The sequence below is a fragment of the Macaca nemestrina genome, chromosome 14 (assembly GCF_043159975.1).
Source record: "Macaca nemestrina isolate mMacNem1 chromosome 14, mMacNem.hap1, whole genome shotgun sequence".
NCBI classification, from domain to species: domain Eukaryota; kingdom Metazoa; phylum Chordata; class Mammalia; order Primates; family Cercopithecidae; genus Macaca; species Macaca nemestrina.
In genome coordinates this window covers 12,203,171-12,223,239 of record NC_092138.1, presented here as the reverse complement: position 1 = coordinate 12,223,239, position 20,069 = coordinate 12,203,171, and the positions used below count along the sequence as shown (strand labels likewise).

The window sequence follows — 20,069 nt, the reverse complement described above, 5'->3', positions numbered from 1 at the left end:
TGCAGTGGCACAATCTCGGCTCACTGCAACCTCCGCCTTCTGGGTTTAAGTGATTCTCCTGCCTCAGCCTCCCAAGTAGCTGGGATTACAGGCACCCACCACCACACCTGGCTATTTTTGTATTTTTAGTAGAGATGGGGTTTCACTATGTTGGCCATGCTGATCTCAAACTCCTGACCTCAAGTAATCCACTAGCCTCAGCCTTATTGTTATATTTTTATACATGATTCTTATCTGTTTCAGTACCTGGAACTGTTAAAAATTAATGTTATTTATCTTACAGTTGGCTAAGGAAGATTGGCTACAGTTCAGAAAACTGCTTACACCTTCCACAGGATTTAGCCATAAATTTTTTTTTTTTCCCCAGACGGAGTCTTGCTCTGTTGCGCAGGCTGGAGTGCAGTAGTAGCGCGATCTCGGCTCACTGCAAGCTCTGCCTCCTGGGTTCACGCCATTCTGCTGCCTCAGCCTCCTGAGTAGCTGGGACTACAGGCGCCTGCCACCACGCCGGGCTAATTTTTTTGTATTTTTAGTAGAGACAGGGTTTCACCGTGTTAGTCAGGATGATCTCGATCTCCTGACCTCATGAGCCACCCACCTTGGCCCCCCAAAGTGCTGCGATTACAGGTGTGAGCCACTGTGCCTGGCCGCCATCAATATTTAATTTACTTAGCATGTTATAGCAGTGATTTCTGACTTACCTGCGTATTAAAATCATCTGGAGTGCTCTAAAACCAGTGTATAGTTCCCAGCTCTAGATTTCATTGGTTCCCAACTCTAGATTTCATTGGTTTGGGATGCTGCTTGGACTTTGGGATTTCAAAAGTTTCTCAGTTGACTCTAATATGCAGCCGAGGTTGAGGACCAGTGCTTTATAGTGATTGAACACTGTTTTGATTACCTGTTTACTCAAGTGTTTTCTATATAATTTAAATACAATAGGATTTTAAAAAATGGTTTTGACACTGTTACTGGAACAGAAGAAATTAGATTATGGTAACATGGTTTAAAAACTTGAGAAGTAGCAGTCAGTTCTATGTAAAAGTTTACTTGGGGAAGTATACTAGTGATTTTTAAAAATGGGGTTGGTAATTCTGATTGGAATATTATGGCCTGTGATGGGTCACTTATTCTCAAAAGTATTATTTTTTTTCTTAAACCACTTGATTTATAGTATTCTTTTGTATTTACATAAGTACTCACTGTACAGAATTATTGGGGGAACCTGCCCCTAATAATTTGATGTGAGTCCTTTTCTATTTTCCCTAAGTGTTTGCCAGTCTGAGAAATAAAAGGAAAGAGTACAAAAGAGAGAAATTTTAAAGCTGGGTGTCCAGGGGAGACATCACATGTCGGCAGATTCTGTGGTGCACCCCAAGCCGCAAAACCAGCAAGTTTTTATTAGTGATTTGCAAAAGGGGAGAGAGTGTACAAATAGGATGTGGGTCACAGAAATCACATGTTTCGCAAGGCAATAAAATATCACAAGGCAAATGGAGGCAGGGCGAGATCGCAGGACTGGGGCGAAATTAAAATTGCTAATGAAGTTTTGGCACGCATTGTCGTTGATAACATCTTATCAGGAGACAGCATTTGAGAGCAGACAACCAGTCTGACCAAAATTTATTAGGTGGGAATTTCCTCGTCCTAATAAGCCTGGGAGCACTATGGTAGACTGGGACTTACTTCATCCCTTATCTACAACTGTAAAAGACAGATGTCCCTAGAGCAGCCATTTTAGAGACCTCCCCCAAGGCACACATTCTCTTTCTCAGGGCTGTTCCTTGCTGAGAAAAATAATTCAGCGATATTTCTCCTGTTTGCTTTTGAAAGAAGAGAAATATGACTCTGTTCTGCCCGGCTCTCAGGCAGCCAGACCTAATGGTTATCTCCCTTGTTCCCTCAGCATCACTGTTATCCTGTTCTTTTTTTCAGGGTGCCCAGATTTCATATTGTTTAAACAATTTGTGCAGTTAACACAATCATCACAGGGTCCTGAGGCGACATTCATCCTCACCTTACAAAGATGACGGGATTAAGAGACTAAAGACAAGACAGGCATAGGAAATCACAAGAGTATTGTTGGGAAAGTGGTAAATGTCCATGAAATCTTCACAGTTTATGTTCAGAGATTGCAGTAAAGACAGGCATAAGAAATTATAAAAGTGTTAATTTGGGGAACTTAATGAATGTGCATGAAATCTTCACAATTTATGTTCTTCTGCCATGGCTTCAGCTGGTCCCTCCATTCAGGGTCCCTGACTTCCCGCAACATAGAATGCATTATATTAGTAATGGAGTAGAAGTAAGTATTTCTTAGAAAATGAATTTTAAAGTAATACAAGCACATTTTTTTTCAGGTGCTAATGTCTTTTTTTTCTTGGAATTAAAAGGATTTTTCTTTTTTTTTTTTTAGAATTAAAGTTGGGAGAACTACTTCATGATAAGCTGTAAGTATTCTTTGAAAATGGTGTAGTGTAATATTTCAGTCTTTTTTTTTTCTCATGTGGAGTAATATTCCCTGAAGTTTGAGTAAGTTTACATTTCAAAATTATGAAAATAAAACTAATTATAAATATATTTTTAACTGTGATGAGCTATTTTGGGGCAGCTAACCCTAGTTGTGATGTGAAATGGTTATACCTAGGGAAACTGTAACTTATGGTCCTTTCCTGGAGAGCAGATGTAATGAATGTGGAATTTCTTGAAGAAAAGGTATCAGTTGTATGTCATATGTGATAGGTTGGTTGATAACCAGAAATTGGGTGACTAAGTGCCTAGATAAAAGTAAATGAGAATCCCTGTGTCTTAGTCAGTTTAGTGTTGCTATAGCTAAATACCTGAAACTGGGGAGTTTATAAAGAGGTTTATTTGACACAATCCCTGTGTCTTAGTCAGTTTAGTGTTGCTGTAGCTGAATACCTGAGACTGGGGAGTTTATAAAGAGGTTTATTTGATGACTGGAAGGTTAAGATTGGGCAACTGCATCTAGTGAGAGCTTTAGGGTGCTTCAACTCATGGTGGAAAGCAGAAGGGGAGCAGCAGGGAGTGGCATGTGGTGCGAGGAGATCACATGGCAGGGGAGGATGCAAGAAAGAGAAACCGAGGAAGTCAGAGTCTTTAAAACAACCCACCCTCTTGGATGGTATTGTTGACCCTTGAACAACTTGGGGATTGGGGTGCCGACCCACCCCCTTACAGTAAAAAATCCACATAAAACCTTTGACTCCGCCAAAATCTTAACTACTGGTAGTCTGTCATTGACTGGAAGTCTTACAAATAACATAAACAGTTGATTAACACATATTTTGTGTGTCATATGTGCCATATACTGTATTCTTACAATAAACTAGGGAAAAGAAAATGTTATGAAGAAAATTATAAGGAAGAGAAAATACACTTACTGTTCATTAAGTGGATCATCATAAAGGTTTTCATGTTTGTCATATTTGTGTTGAGCAGACTGAGGAAGGAAGAGGAAGTTAGTCTTGCAGTCTCTGGTGGCACAGGTGCAAGAAAACCTTTGTCTAAGTGGACTCATGCAGTCCAAACACATGTTGTGAAAGGGTCAACTGTAATTCATTCCTGGGAGAGCAAGAACTCACCTCCCTCAGAGGGCTTTAATCTATTCATGGGGATTCTCCCCCATGCCCAAGACACTTCCCACTAGGCCTCACCTCCCAACACTGCCACATTGGGGATCAAGTTTTAACATGAATTTTGGTGGAGGCAAACCACATTCAAACCATAGCACCTTGGAAAAACAAAATAAATGGAAATACTTGTTCATGTTTATATGCCTATATATAGCCCCAGTTCCTATACTGCCATGGCCAGGCTCAATTTTCAGGGTTAGGAATGTGAAACTTTTAATTAGTAAGTAGACAAGATTGGACATTGTGGTTGTGGGGAAGGGAAAGTAGAATCTGAAATTCAGTTCTTCTCAGATTTGAGCGTGCGACAGAATCATCTGGAGGGCTTACTAAAGCATAGATTGCTGGGCCCCACCCCGAGAATTCTTTATTAGGTCTAGTGTGAGACCACAGAAATCTTAAATATTTCTTTTTTTGTTGTTGTTTTGTTTTGTTTTGTTTTGAGATGGAGTTTTGCTCTCGTTGCCCAGGCTGGAGTGCAGCGGTGCGATCTCAGCCCACCGCAACCTCTGCCTCCCGGGTTCAAGCGATTCTCCTGCCTCAGCCTCCCAAGTAGCTGCGATTACAGGCATGCACCACCATGCCCAGCTGTTTTGTAACAGGGTTTCTCCATGTTGGTCAGGCTGGTTTGAACTCCCAACCTCAGGTGATCCACCCGCCTCGGCCTCCCAAAGTGTTGGGATTACAGGTGTGAGCCACCACGCCCGGCAGAAATCTTTTTCTTCCTCACAGTGTGTGTAAAATCATTTGAGGGGCAAGTACATGGAATAATTTTTGTATCAATCGACAGTTAATTGAAGTAGAAGTGTTAGCAAGTTGAGAAGACTGAATACATAGAATAGTTATTAAAAGTAGTATAATTTTATACCATTGTGAAAATATGAATAAGCTTACTGGCTCAAAAACAATCTGTGGACTTAATTTTTTTATTTGCAGATTTGGTCTTTTTGAAGCCATGTCTGCTATTGAAATGATGGATCCCAAGATGGATGCTGGCATGATTGGAAACCAAGTTAATCGAAAAGTTCTCAATTTTGAACAAGCTATCAAGGTAGTCACCATTGTACTTTTTGTGTTTCCTTTTATCTTTTGTTATTTTATGTTAAAACATTGTGCTTAATAATGAAATGAAACGTTGTATTAAAGTCTGTTTCCTTCAAAGCAGCTCAAGTATATAAACAAGAATTAGTTACAACCTTTATATGTTAAAATCTGAAAATTAAGGTCTTCATTAAAATCTTGCTCTAAATTTGTGCATTTGTGTACTTTTAAAATTAATTTTTGAAAGCATTTCACTCTATTCAAATAGGAAAATTGGCTTGGGGGTTAAATTTTGTGTATTAATATGTTAATACATAAAAGTAAATTTGCACAAGTACAATACTTGTGGTAGTGAATTTAAAGTTGCTTTAGAAATTCATTTATACTTGCAATAGAGTTTGATTTTACATATTTTATAAAGAAAGGTTTGCTGAGCAAATGAATATTGTAAACAAAATTTGCAAGTAATATAGTTAACTAACTTAAGTGTTTTAAAAAATCTTTAGTTTTCTTTCTAAGTAGTTTTAGGTCATTAAAATGATTTATATTAATACTTAAAGCTGGTTTGAACTGCTTTTAAAATACTTGTTGATTTGGCTTTTCATTTTATATAAAGGCCTTTATTGTTTAGATTTTTCTTATTGAAGACCTAAGATATATTGTTTTTACAATTATGTCAACTAAAAATAAAATTTATAAGATGATAGTTTTTAAGAATACAGAGTTAATTTGGTGTGATAGTTCTATCAGATGAGAGATAGCATTTTCTTAGAATTGCTGTTTTTAAATATTGAATGTTAGAAATCCAGAATGCTACTATACATAGTAACCATGTTTAAAAAAATTTCTGCTTATATGTCACATTCTTCCTCCTTTTTAGGATGGCACTATTAAAATTAAAGATCTCACCTTGCCTGAACTGATAGGGATTATGGATACATGTTTTTGCTGTTTGGTAAGAATGGAATTAAGACTATTGGTTAATTTAAAAACTGTGATTTACCTGAATCTTGTGATTTAAAAGCCTATACACTAATGTTGAATATGAAATAAATGTAATACTTGGCCTAGTAAAGATGTGCATAAGATTGGCAGGCCTGGTAATAGGATTTCATCTTGTCATCTACTTGATTTTACATTTTAATTTTCTGGGTGAAGGGATATTTTCTTTTCAGTGAAGATAGTATTGTAGCCATTGTTCATAATACCCTTTTCGTTCTCAAGTTACTCAAGCAATAAGTCTGTAATTGGAAGGTTTCATAAATAAGCGTGGAATCGAAACAAAAGAGAGCTAGACAATGGCTTTGGAGAGATTTTTTCTAATCTAGGATAAATTGTGGTAAACTGGCCATCTCCTGGGAAGAAAATTTTTTAGTGATTTGTATATGCTGAATTATGTTTTCCCTGGAAAGTATTGTGTGTGGAGAAATTCTCATTTGTACTGCTTTCCTCTCCCCCCTGCTTTCTGACCATCCCTTTCTTTTAAATTGACATTAAATCATTGTCCTTAGAAATACGTAAAATTTATTCATTTGTTCATTCAGCGTTTATTGATTGATTGCCAGTGTGTGTAGTTGTATTAGGTGTTTTATATGTACAGTTTTCACTTACGTTTTACATGAGCTTTATTAGGTATCCGTACTATCTTACTGTCTATGGTTATGTTGCTTGGGAGGGCCCTTGCCAGAATCTTAATCCTGATCCTTCATCTTCCAAAGCTGTCTCTTTACCCCCTCAAAGATTTCTTTATTACCTTTTAGCAGTTTACAGTCCTAGTGGGTGGAGTAAAGAAAAGAGTCAAAGGATTGCTGGGAACAGACGTGAATAAACAATTCTGACAACATGAAAATGCTTTTATAATGGTGCTGTGGGAAGAGAGAGGAGGAGTTAATTATGTCTGGGAGAGTAAGAAAGGCTGTAGAAAGGAAGTAATATTGGTATGAGGTACTAAAGAATGGTAGGTGTATGACAGGAAGATTCATGGTTTAGTAGGCCAAGAGGTATATTGCATGGGCATGGCAATGTGAAAATGTTCATATTGGAAAATCATAGATAGCTGCTTAAGGCTGAAGTCTGGCAGGGAGCCAAGTAGGAGGAGTGTGGGATAAGTGGAGAGTGGTGGAGAAGGAGGGAAAGGTAAACAGAAGGAGTATTTTTGCCAAAGTTGAGGAGCTATTCTGTGAGACTCTTGGGACTGTATTTAAAAATTTGGACTTTAAAAGGCAGATGGTTTTTAGTCTGGAAAGTCTCTCTTCTGCACAGTAGTTAATACCAAATACACACCTTAATTACAAGTTTTCCACAAACATTTGTCATTTTGCAATGCAGTAGCATATGTCTTACTCTGTTGCAGAATTCTTGGGCTTTAGTGTAAAAATAACTATAAACTTGGGCAAATGATTTAAACTCTTACTCTGTTTCTTTACATGTAAAAGGAGAAAAATACCACCTTTCTCAAAGTGTTAGGAAAAAATGAGAGATATTTGAAAATAACCTAGCATAATATTTGGGACACAGTACTTACCCAATTTTGCCTGTTGTTGGTATTCCCAACCTCTAGTACATGGTACCAGACATATAGTGGTCACTCAGTAAAATAGTATAAAATGATTCTCTTAGTGTTTTAGAAAGATCTCTACTTGGGGGTATTAAATTGGAGATGGGAGGCAGGAAAACCTGTCTAGTTTCTAGTTTCTTCCGATAATCTAGGTGAGATATGGTGTTGGCTGGGTTGTGGTGGTAAGGATTATAAAGTTCGATGAGTGTCTAAGGATCTGATTAGTTCTACAATTGTGAATTTTCCAGTTTATGGATTTTTTTATTGACTACATTGTGGACCTTATTTCTTTTGGATGCTACATAAAGAGGCAGTCTTAATTTCATTAATCTCTAATATGGTGCAAACTGATGTACATACGACAGTGATTCCCATAGATGCTTGAAAAATGTTAGTCAATGAAAGGAATTCTAACTTGTCTTTTTTTTAAGTCTTGTGATTAATCTTATCTGGGTCTATGGTGCTTCTGGCCTTTGACTCTAGGATCAATTTAGACTTTGCAGACTCAATTTTATCACCTTAAATATATACTCTTTTGTTTCTTTATAGATAACATGGTTAGAAGGCCATTCGTTGGCACAGACAGTATTTACGTGCCTTTACATTCATAATCCAGACTTTATAGAAGATCCTGCTATGAAGGCTTTTGCTCTGGGAATCTTGAAAATCTGTGACATTGCAAGGGAAAAAGTAAATAAAGCTGCTGTTTTTGAAGAGGTAAGATTTTGTAATGTAAGAATTCCTTGGCCAGGTGTGGTGGCTCATGCCTGTAATCCCAGCAGTTTGAGAGGCCAAGGTGGGCAGGTCACCTGAGGTCAGGAGTTTGAGACCAGCCTGGCCAACATGGTGAAACCCTGTTTCTACTAATACACAAAATAGCCAGATGTGGTGGCATGCACCTGTAATCCCAGCTACTGAGGAGGCATGAGAGTTGCTTGAACCCAGGAGGCAGAGGTTGCAGTGAGCTGAGATTGTGCCACTGCACTCCAGCCTGGGCAACAGAACGAGACTGTCTCCAAAAAAAAAATTAATTTCTGAAGTTCATTGACTACCTTATTCACTGTGATGTATTTAAATGATCTTGTGATACATACTTTCGTCTATATGTATATTTAAAAACAGTTTTTAAAAGTAATACTGTTGCCATTTACAGATATATTGAGTAAAGTAATTCAGTTCTATCCAAGAAAGGGCTTTCATCTTAGCATATGTTCTTTCTGTCAGTACCGTTCACTGAGTATCCGTATGTGCAGACTACTGTTTTTGGAGGTTGTGGGGATTCCTAGAGAAAAATGAAAGAGACAGCCCTTGTCCTCCAGTCTGTTAGAAATTATAATACAAAAAGGGAGCTAAGGAGAACAAAGACATGAATATTTTAGGGTATAGACATTTTCCTTTGGTTTGTCTAAGTTTTAGAGATAGAAAGATTTTTTTCCCCTTTAGTGTAAAAAATAAGCTTTCGGATGCTGATAATTTTCAGGGAATTGCATCTCAACCTAGGACTACAAAAAAAAAAGAATTGTATAAGGGAAAACATGATAGCATTTGAAATTATTGATAACTAACTATTTTTGTTAAATTCTTCTGTTGAAACCGATGTTTCTTTTTAGTGCTGTTACTGGTCCAGAATAAATTTCTTAGGATCCAACAATGGTTCAGTGTATAGTATGTAAAACTTTTCTCAGTTTATACTATGTATGTGAGAATAATTAAATGTATACTCAATATGTTTGTCAATATTTGAAGGTGTGGCTTTTTTTTTATTTGGAGGGGATGGGGTTTCAGTCCTTTTGCCCAGGCTGGAGTACAATGGGGCAATCTCAGCTCACTGCAACCTCCATCTCCTGAGTTCAAGCTATTCTTGTGCCTCAGCCTCTCGAGTAGCTGGGATCACAGGTGTGCACCACCACGCCTGGCTAATTTTGTATTTTAGTAGAGACCCGGTTTCACTCTGTTGGCCAGGCTGATCTCAAGCTCCTGAGCTCAGGTGATCCACCTGCCTCAGCCTCCCAAAGTTCTGAAATTACAGGCGTGAACCACCGTTCCTGGCCGTATGGCTTTGTGAGTTGTTTGAAATAGTGTCCACTTTTTATATAGTCATTGGTTATTTGCATATTGTATTGATATGAGTATCATTATGGAAAATTTTATTCATTTGGATAGAATTTTAAAAAGATTAGTTTGAGTTAGAGAAATGCAGATTATTTTAAATACTAGTATTTTCAAAGTACAACTAAAAGGACATCAGAATCAGTGGGCAGAGAGGATTCCTTGAGTAACAGTGCATGAACAATTGCTTGGCACCCTTGAAAGTTACTTTATCATTTCATATCAAAATTTCAGAAAGCTGAAATGTGTTCAGTATAAAAAATTAAAAGAAGATAGTTTACAGAAAATAAAATGGCCTTTAAATGTAAGATGCTTAATCTCACTTTAATGCAAATTAAAACTGAAATACCATGTTTTTACCCATTGTTGGCAAAGATTAGAAATTGTTTATAGTAAGATTGATGAAGATGGGAAAACAGGCACTCATATACTCTGTGTGTATGTATGTGTGTGTGTCAATGAATATGAGCGGTCATTATTTCCCACTTCTTAGTCTTTTTTTAGAACTTTTTATTGGGGAATAATTTCAGATTAACAGCAATTATGGGAACCAGCACAAAGAACATATAATTCGTATGCAGATTCAGCTACTGTTAACATACTGTCCCATTTGCTTTTTTCACTTATGCATGTGCTCCTGCTCACTCTCTCTCTCATGTATGTATGTATGTCTTTTCCTGACCTGTTAGTAAGTTGTGCCCATTACAGCCTTCTTCCCCGTGACACTTTAGTGTGTTTCTCCAAAGTAAAAGGGCACTGTCCTGCAGAACCACAGCACAATTATCAACTTCAACAAATCTGTAATAACAATACACTATTCAGATTCCATTTTTGTTAATTGACCCAATCCTTCTTAGTGTGTTTTCCCCGATCCAGTCTAGAATTATGACCTGCATTTAATTGCGTATTTCTGTAGTATTCTTTAAGCTACATGAGATCCTCAGCTTTTCTTTATTTCCGGTGACATTGATATTTTTGTGAACACAACCTTGTCCTGCTTTTCATTTCTTAATAGGCTATGCCTCACTTGGGTTTATCTGTTCTTTCCTAATGATTAAATTTAGATTGTGCAGTCTTGGGTGGAATATAACATAAGTGATGTGTGTTTTTCAGGGTGTCACATCTGGAGGTATACAGTCTGTCTGCCCTTCAATGGTGATATTATTTTGGTCAGTTCATAATGCTTTTGTCTTATTTCCATATGGTTACTGTTTTTTCCCTTTGTATTTAAGCAATCTTGGGATACACTTTAAGACCATAAAAATATCCTGCTGACTGAAATCTCTCCCCTTAGATTGAACGTCTATCGACGGTGCTTGCCTGGACTAATGTTTACTGTGATGGTTGCAAAATTTGTATTTTTTGATTCCAGTACATTTTCCACATTGATCAGTCAGTACTTGACATCCTACTCTAAGCAAGACTCATACGTTTTTGGTGGGAGTGTAAACTCTTACAACTTTAAAAAAGAGCAATGTGGTGATATCTGTCATAATCTAATATGCATGTCTTGACTCAGCAGTTTCACTTCTAGCACTCCATCCTACAAATATATTTGTGTTTGTACACAAAGACCTGTGTACAAGGATATTACTTACAGAATTGTTTGTAGTAACTAGTTTGGAAACCACCTCAATATCCATCAGTAGGAGACTAATTAAAAGATGTTACATTCATACAATCAAGTGTTTTGCTGCTGGCTGGTGTGGTGGCTCATGCCTATAATTCCAGCACTTTGAAAGGACAAGGTAGGCAGATGACTTGAGCCTGGGAGTTCGAGGCCAGCCTAGGCAACATATCGAGACCGTGTCACTACAAAAAATGCAAAAATTAGCTGGGTGTGGTGGTGTGTGCCTGTAGTCTCAGCTACTGGAGAAGCTGAGGTTGGAGGATCGCCTGAGCCTGGGGAGGTCAAGGCTGCAGTGAGCTGTGATTATGCCACTGCACTCCAGTTTGTGTGCAGAGTGAGACTCTGTCTCCAAAAAAAAAAAAAAAAAAAAAGGGTATTTTACTGATTTTAAAATGGAGGAGGAGATGGATTTATGTGTAGAGATAAGATTAGATTTCTAAAGTGAGAAAAGTCAGGTGTAGTAAAGCATGTGTATAGCTTGCTACCACTTTTTTCTGTTTTAAAAAGGGAGATGGGTAGCTAAATCTTCATACACAAGAGGATAATAGGTCTTGAGGGCTGGGGTATACACTTGTTTGCACTGTTGGGATTTTTATGGTGTGTCTGCATTATTTTGTTTTTAAAGAAACTAAAGTAAGTTTTTTAGTAACAAGAAATTATAATTGAATTTTATTTCTAGAGGATTCCACTTTGTTACCCAGGCTGGAGTGCAGTGGCATGATCATAGCTCACAGGTAGCCTCATTCCTATGCTCCAGCAATACTTTGCCTCAGCCTCCTGAGTAGCTAAGACTACAGATGTGTTCCACCACACGTGGCTAATTTTTAAATTTTTTGTAAAGACTGGGATTTGCTTTATTGGCCAGGCTGGTCTCAAACCCTGGGGCTCAAGTCATCTTCCCACCCCAGCCTCCCAAAGTGCTGGAATTACAGCCGTGAGCCACCACACCTGGCTGGTAATTGAAGATCCATTTATATTCTGGATGAAGGTCTTACTAGGAAATGGGAGAAATGTTAAAGGAAGAGACTAATAGGACAAGAGTGATAGAAAAACTTTTAGGAAAAATAAAAGGTACAAACATAAGATAATTTTTATGAATTATGGTCACATTCAAGTAAAGTATAACACTCAGCCCCAATTGAATAAATGGGCAATAAAATAGGTTGCTTATTTTATGAAGGAAGGTTATCAAATGGCTGTAACACTTTTAAAATTTAGCTTCACTATAATCCAGGAAATACAAATGAAAATGAGTAGTTTGATTTTTTTCTTTCTTTTTTTTTTTTAACCTCACCCACCTCTTGATCTCAGATTTCCCGGCTCCTAGAACTGATTGATTTTCATGAATATAATTTTAAAAATGAAAATGTTCAATGTTGGAAGGAATGCAGTAAGCTGACACTTCTGTTTTTACTAGTGTACATTAGCACAGCTATTTTGGCAAACAGTTTAATAATGTGTATATCAAGAATCTTAAAAATACTGATATTTAAACTAGTTATTTCTTGTAACTCAGCCTTAAAGAAATAATTAGGCCGGGTGCTGTGGCTCACACCTGTAATCCCAGCACTTTGGGAGGCCACGATGGGCGGATCATCTGAGGTCAGGAGTTCGAGACTAGCCTGGCCAACATGGTAAAACCCCGTCTCTACTGAAAATACAAAAATTAGCTAGGCATAGTGGCACATGCCTGTAGTCATGCCTACTTGGGAGGCTGAGGCAGGAGAATTGCTTGGACCTGGGAGGTGGAGCTTGCAGTGAGCTGAGATTGCACCACTGCACTCCAGCCTGGATGACAGAGTAAGACTCCATCTCAACAACAGTAACAAAAAAGGATGTAATTAGAAACGTGGGCACTTTATGCCCAAATGCATTAACCAGAGTTTTCATTAGTGAACAATTGACACCAACCAGAATGCCACCATTAGAGTTACGGTTGAAATAAATTATGGATAATTGATTACACACAATTTATTATGTATATTGAGTACGTAGTTATTAACATGATGAAAGAGTGCTGAATAACATGGAGAAATGTATATGTCAAAAGGTTAAAAAAGCAGCATTGTAGCCAACTGTGTAAAAATAAAACTGGAAAAAGAGAAAACCAGAAGTTTGCTCCTGGGCCAAAAGATTGTATTTTCTTGTTTTTGCTAAAATTTTCAGATTTTCCAGATAAGTTTGTCTTAGTCTTATAATTAGAAAAAAATACTGATCTAGTAAAAAGTCTTCAAGAGACCTGGTGATGAATAAGAATGATTTGGCTGGGTGCGGTGGCTCATGCCTGTAATCCCAGCACTTGGGAGGCCTGAGGCAGGCGGATCACGAGGTCAGATCGAGACCATCCTGGCTAACATGGTGAAACCCTGTCTCTACTAAAAATATAAAAAATTAGCCAAGCGTGGTGGGGGACGCCTGTAGTCCCAGCTACTTGGGAGGCTGAGGCAGGAGAATGGCATGAACCTGGGAGGCGGAGCTTGCAGTGAGTCAAGATGGCGCCACTGCACTCCAGCCTGGGCGACAGAGAGAGACTCCATCTCAAAACAAAACAGAGAAAGATTTATAATGAGCAAATTATTTATTTAAATTGGGTGTTTCTGGAGTTCCTAACTGCTGGTGTATCTTGTTCTCAGGTGTGTCTCCTGATCTGGAGACATTTTCTGATTTCTTTCTTAACATCTTGCTCACATGCCGAAAATGGGAACCCTATCAAACCACTTTTCCTTTTGCATTCTGTATCTTGCAATATTGTACTGCCAGTGTTATCTTTGATTACCTCTTTCCTCTTACTCCTTACATCCAGATTATTTTGCTTTGGCTTGCAGATGCCTTGAATTGGGGCACTGTTTTTTCTCTCATCATTTCTGCTTTAGTTCTTCAACTTTAGGTTTGGCTTCCTTGGAGTTTCTGAATTCTTCTCTCTGGTCCAGTATTTTCTTTCTAGTTCATTCTCCATATGACCACCAGTTATCTTCCTAAAAATAGGTATCCTCATATTTGGTATGTGAAAATTTAAATGGGGTGTGCGTGTATGTACATCTTAATAAAAGTAGTAATACTTGTATGTAATTTAAAAAGTTAAATAGCCCACTTATGAGGAAAAATAGTTCTCTGCCCTTTTTTTTTTTTTTTTTTTTACTGTTCCATATTATTTCCATATATCTAGATAATCTAATCTAACTTCTGGATTTAAGGATTTACTAACTTTAGCTTTGATATGTTAGATTAGATCACAATATATCTCATATTACCCCTGCCGTTGCCCCAAATAGTAATCTAAAAGCTGGTTAAATCATTATGGAGCATTGATGTTATCGTGATTGTATAAATATTAATGAGAGGTGAGCCAAAGTGGTATATGCTTATATTTCCTTTCTCATACAAAATTTTGTTTTTCTTATATGTGATAATTATCTCTCTTTTTGATTTGCTTAGTTTTCTATGTACTTCTCCCCAGTTCTTTCGCTCACTGTTGTGAAACCTATCAGATAATCTGTCAGTTGTGTATTTTCTTTTGAAAATGCTCCTCTTGAAGTCTTCTTGTTCTCTAGCTTCAGGCTGCATCACTTGTGTTCTGTGCCCACTACACAGCTGTGTCATTGTAGTTTTTTGTTCTCTTTTCTCTGGGAATTTCATTTCCTCCTCTGTTTTGTTAGGTCTCTTGTTATCTGGCCTACATGCCTTTATTATTCTTAGTTTATTATTTTGTTTGGTGGAATATTTCCAGTTCTTCAGAGAGACAAGAAGGTAGATTTTGAGACCTGGTATGTCTTTAAAAAAAAAAAAAAAACAAAAAACTCCCCTACCCTCACACTTATTTGGTAAGTTGCTATTTACCATATAAATAGAAGTAGTCTTCCTACCTGCCTACATGTGCCCTATATTCCGATGCTTTCCTGTTATATAGATGGACCTTCTGTATTCATAAGGATGATAACTTCTGCTTGTGTATTGATCCTATATTCTATCTTCAAAGATACTACTCTAGCAATTCTTCCCTGTGTTCTTTGCGTAATGAATTTACCCCTCTGCTAGATAATTTACATCAGCATGCAAACGTGCTTTATATTCTTCTCGTTAAGTCTGTCATTTCTTAGCATAATACTGTCCTTCATCTGCACATACCTTAATTCTTTTCAGCCAGATCCTTTTTAGAAGGGGTGCCTACAGCCTGGACAACATAGCAAGACCCCATCTACAAAAAAATAAAAAATTTAGCCAGGCATGGTGATGTGGTACACCTCTGTAGTCCCAGCTACTTAAGGCTGAGGCAGGAAGATCACTTGAGCCCAGGAGTTCGAGGCTATGGTGAGCTACAATTGCACTCCACTCCAGTCTGGGCAGTCAAATGACCCTGACTCTTAAAAAAAAAAAAAAAAGATGTATTCATAGTCACTGTCTCTGGTTTTCTTCTTTTTCTCTCTGCTCCAGTCAGGCTTTACACCTTTCACTAAAACTACCATGTTACAGTCATCAAAGACCTCGATGTTAAATTCAGTGGTTAGATTTGGTCTTAAACTTGAATTACCAGCAGATTTTGATGTAGTCATCACTCTGTCCTCAAAATACATTCTTTGCTTGGCTTTTAAGATGCTTTTCTTCCCTGGTTTGCTACCTCACTGGTGGTTCTTGTCTGTCATCTCTTTCTGTAAACCAGAACTATACAATGGAAATGTAAGCCACATGTATAGTTTGATTTAGTGTTCTAGTGGCCATAGGTGAAAATAATTTGAATGCTGTATTTTATTTAACTCAATATATCTAAAATATTAGTGTTTTGGCTGCATAGTATTGTGTGAAGAGTACAGTTTTTGAATACTTATTTCTGACAAAGGATGCTGCAATTACTGGACAAAAGTATAATGAGACACAGGATATGTACTTAGTCTCAAAAAATATCTTTCCACCAGATACTTACTAATTACAAAGGGAAAAATGATAGCTTTGTCATGGAGAAACTTGGCGGATAGCACCTTAGTCAAGTGGCCAGAATTATCAGTTTATTAGACAGATTGACATGTGCCTACTTATACAGTGTTCTAGGAAGGACATATCACTTCTGTGGTATTCCTTTCAAATATGATATAACTTAAGTGTAATCTTGAAGAAATATCAGGCACACCTGTTACTGAGGGATGTGCTACAAAATGTATATTACAAAGTATTGTTCAAAATATACTATTTTGAAGTACTGTTTGAAAAGATACTTCTAAATGTCAGATACGAAAGTTAAGGACAGAGGAAATGCTCCAGATCAAAGGAGGTTAGAGACATGAATTTCTTTATTTGGTAATTGTACTGTGGTTATGTAAGAGGAAGATTTTGTTTTTAGGAAATCATACTGAAGTATTTAGAAGTAAAGGGGCATCATGGTCTGCAACTTAATCTCAAATGTTTCATTTTGTGACTATCACAAGTGCTAACCTGTTTGTTAATACTCACAAACTCTGTCTTCTCTCTTGTTAAGGTGAAAGTATTCCTGTCACAGTCTAAGCTCAGCTCCTCCACTTGTGTTGCATTACTAGGCTCTCCTTCACTACTCGCTTACTCTAATCGGCATGTAAACATGCTTTACATTCATTTGAAAGCACCACAGTTTCGTTGATCCCATGGCTCCTTGTATCTACAATCCCATTTCCCAGCTACTCTCCAGGAAAAACTTCTTTAATGATTTGCTTATTCTACTTTTTCTTTCGTTTTCTCTTTATGTACTCCAAATGGTCGTTCTTTACCACCACTATGGAGAACTGGTCTTTACCCATCTTGCTAAATTCGGTGTTTTCACCCCTCCCTCTCCAGCCTGTGAGCATCATTAGACCCAGTTGACACACTGAAATACTTTTTTCTCTTTGTCTTCTTAATACCAGTCTTTTGGATTTCTTTCTGCCTCACTGGTAAGTCTAGTTCCTGTGCTTGCATCTCTAATTGCTAGGGTACTCGTGGACTCCCTCCCTCCTCCATAACCGCTCCCTAGGTTGATTTCCTCTACTTATGTGGCATTCAATATCAACTAACTATACACTGATGAAGTCCAAATTTATACCTCTAGCCTTGAGTCCTTCCCTGACTTCTAGTCTCAAGCAAGTGAAATCTGAAATCTCCACTTGGATGACCAAAGAAATTACAAACTTGATATACCCAAAATTGTACTTCATTTCTGCGCTTACTCCTGCTCCTCTCAAATACTGCCTTATCCCAGGAAATGGTACCATCACCTGCTTAGAACAAAACACTAAAAATGAGGCTTGATTGTACAGTTTACCTCATATCCACATTCAGTTCATCAGCATATCATGTTAGTGCTACCTTTGAAATATATCCTAATTTTTTTTTTTTTTTTTTTTTTTTGACCAACTTCTTACTCTCCCCACTGTTGCAATCCCAATCCAAGTCGTCATCAGCCCTTGCTTGGACTGTTGGTTAGAGTCCAATGTCTGGTCTCCCTAGTTTCACTCTTACTTCTGTCCTCAAGTACACAAATCTTCAAGAGTGATCTTTAATGGTAGCAGTCTGTTTACATGACTCTCTTGCTCTCACTTACCTAGTAACTTAGATTAAATTCTTATTACTGAGGTTTATATACCCAGGACCTGTGGTGTTCTTCCAGAAAGATAGTTTTCCTAAGACTCTTCTTGGCAAACTTACAGATAAGGTTTATGGATATTTTTGTTTTGTTGGTTTTCCTACACAGTGTTGGTCTGGTTTTTTAAAAATAGGAAGATGAGGCTGGATGTGATGGCTCATGCCTATAATCCTAGCACTTTGGGAGGCTGAGATGGGTGGATTTACTTGAACTTAGGAGTTAGAGACCAGCCTGGACAACATGGCAAGACCCCATCTCTACTAAAAAAAAAAAAAAATTTAGCCTAGTGTGGTGGTGCATGCCTGTATTCCCAGCTACCTAGGAGGCTGAGGTGGGAGGATTGCTTGAGCCCAGGGTGGGGTGGAGGTTATAGTGAGCTGAGTTTGTGTCACTGCACTCAAGCCTGGATGACAGTGAGACCCTGTCTCAAAAAAAAAAAAAGAGGGTGGGGGGGAGATTTTACATTGAAAAAGAAAAACCTAGATTTTTTTCTAAAACATTAGGAGACCTGACCACACTGGCCCTGTATTCATTCATAGCCACAACAGGATAAGTAGTGGCTGACCCCTTCTAAATGAAGCATATGTTTTCCAATTTGCCGGTCTCCACCATTCCCTAGTGTATGTTGTAGTCAGCCAGATATATTTAGGAAGATAACCTGCCTTTTGAGTTCATGACCCCTGCCCTGGAATAAGTCGTTCGTTGAACACATATTTATTGAATAGAAGTCTATTTAGCACTATTCTAAGTCCTGGAGGTAAAATAGTAAATAAAGCCGTGAACTCATGGATTATACCTGTCTTGGGACAGATAGTTAATGCATATGTAATTAAATACATATATAATGTCACGTGGTGATAACTGCCATGAAGAAAAATAAAGCAGGATAAGGGGATATAAAATGGTGGATGGTGCTGTCTTAGAATGCATAGGGAAAACCCCTATTTGAGGATTTGACATTAGAACAGAGGCTGGAATATAGTAAGGGATGAAGCCTTGTAAATATTTTGAAGAAAATCATTTTGGTGTGGGAGCCGTGAGAGGAGAATGTGTTTAGTATGTTTGAATGACAACAAGAAAGACCTGCCAGACTGCAGTGCAGTGAATGTGAAGTGGTAGGAAAGAAGGTTGGCGAGGGAAACCGGCTCATGTGATGCAGGGCCAGAGAGGCCATGGTGGGCTTTGGGATTTTGCTGTGAGGTAGAAAACTCTTGAAAGGTTTTGAATAGGAAGTGACATGATCTTACTTATTTTCAAACAATCCTTCTGCCTTCTGGTGGTGTATAAATTATGGCAGGGACTAGTGTGGTAGGTGGGGGAGTTGTCTGGAGGTGGTTACAAGAGTGAGCAATAGTGGTGACTTAAACTAAAGATAGCTGTGAAAGGCTGAGTAGTTGGACTAGAATTTGAAGATAGAGCCTACAGTGTTTTCCGATGGATTTGATACAGGATGCAGAAAAACAAGAGGAGTCAAGGCCAGGTTTTCAGCCTGAGCAACTCTAGGTAGATAGTAGTGCCGTTTAGTGGTATGGTAAACGCTAGGAAAGGGGGCATCAAGCTTCTTTTTGGAGATGTAAAATTTGAGAATCCTATTTGATGTCAAAGTAGAGACAGACTATAAACTTCATCTAGAGGATAAGCTTATATAGCTTTGTAATGTAATGAGTCTTTTTTTTTTTTTTTTTTTTTAAGGACTCGATTAGTAAAATATCCCGGAGGTCTTTGAGACCAAGGGCGTAGGGTTTGTTTTCTTACTGTTTGTGGGATATAGTACCTCACTTGAATTTGATGCTCACTGTGTTTTTTTTTGTTTTTTTTGTTTTTTTTAAGAATCCAGAAATTGTGCTGTGGCTCCATCCCCTTTTGAACCATTATTCTGTTATTTTAGGATTCTATCTACATTTTTATTTGAGGCAGAGTCTCACTCTGTCACCCAGGCTGGATTGCAATGGCGCGATCTCTGCTCACTGCAGCCTCCACCTCCTGAGTTCGAGTGATTTTCCTGCCTCAGCCTCCCAAATAGCTGGGGTTACAGGCACACGCCACCATGCCCAGCTAATTTTTTTGTATTTTTATTGTAGACGGAGTTTCACTGTGTTGGCCAGGCTGGTCTTGAACTCCTGACCTCAGGTAATCTGCCTGCCTCGGCCTCCCAAAGTGCTGGGATTGTAGGCACAAGCCACCGTGCCTAACCCTATCTACGTTTTTATAGGAATTATAGTGGCAGAAACACTGTTTTAATGGGGCTTATGACTTGTTAATCAGATCAGCTAGATGACAGTAAATGTATTTTCTTCAAAGGAAGTCCAGCAAATCACTTAATTTGTTAATGACTCAGCAATGAAGTCATTTAAAAAATGATTTGGGGGATGGGGGTCGTATGTCTGAATGGCTCAGTCTTTTTCCTTCCAGTGGACTGTAGTGGAACATGGTTTTGCTCTCACTTTGAATAATTTTCTTTGAGAAATCTTAACTGTAAGCAGTCATTTAATAATT

At 38.0% G+C, this 20,069-nt stretch overlaps 1 protein-coding gene across 6 annotated transcripts in view; it reads left to right on the top strand.

The window, feature by feature from the left end:
- The window catches only part of LOC105498761 (N-alpha-acetyltransferase 35, NatC auxiliary subunit), an 89,499-nt gene that overhangs the window by 14,029 nt on the left and 55,401 nt on the right, over window positions 1-20,069 (top strand). For all 6 annotated transcript variants that reach the window (XM_011771084.3, XM_011771083.3, XM_011771085.2 and 3 more), the window contains exons 3-6: window positions 2,417-2,450; window positions 4,590-4,704; window positions 5,575-5,649; window positions 7,801-7,968. In XM_011771084.3, the coding sequence (XP_011769386.1) occupies window positions 2,417-2,450; window positions 4,590-4,704; window positions 5,575-5,649; window positions 7,801-7,968 (392 nt within the window). The remainder of the gene's footprint in view (window positions 1-2,416; window positions 2,451-4,589; window positions 4,705-5,574; window positions 5,650-7,800; window positions 7,969-20,069) is intronic.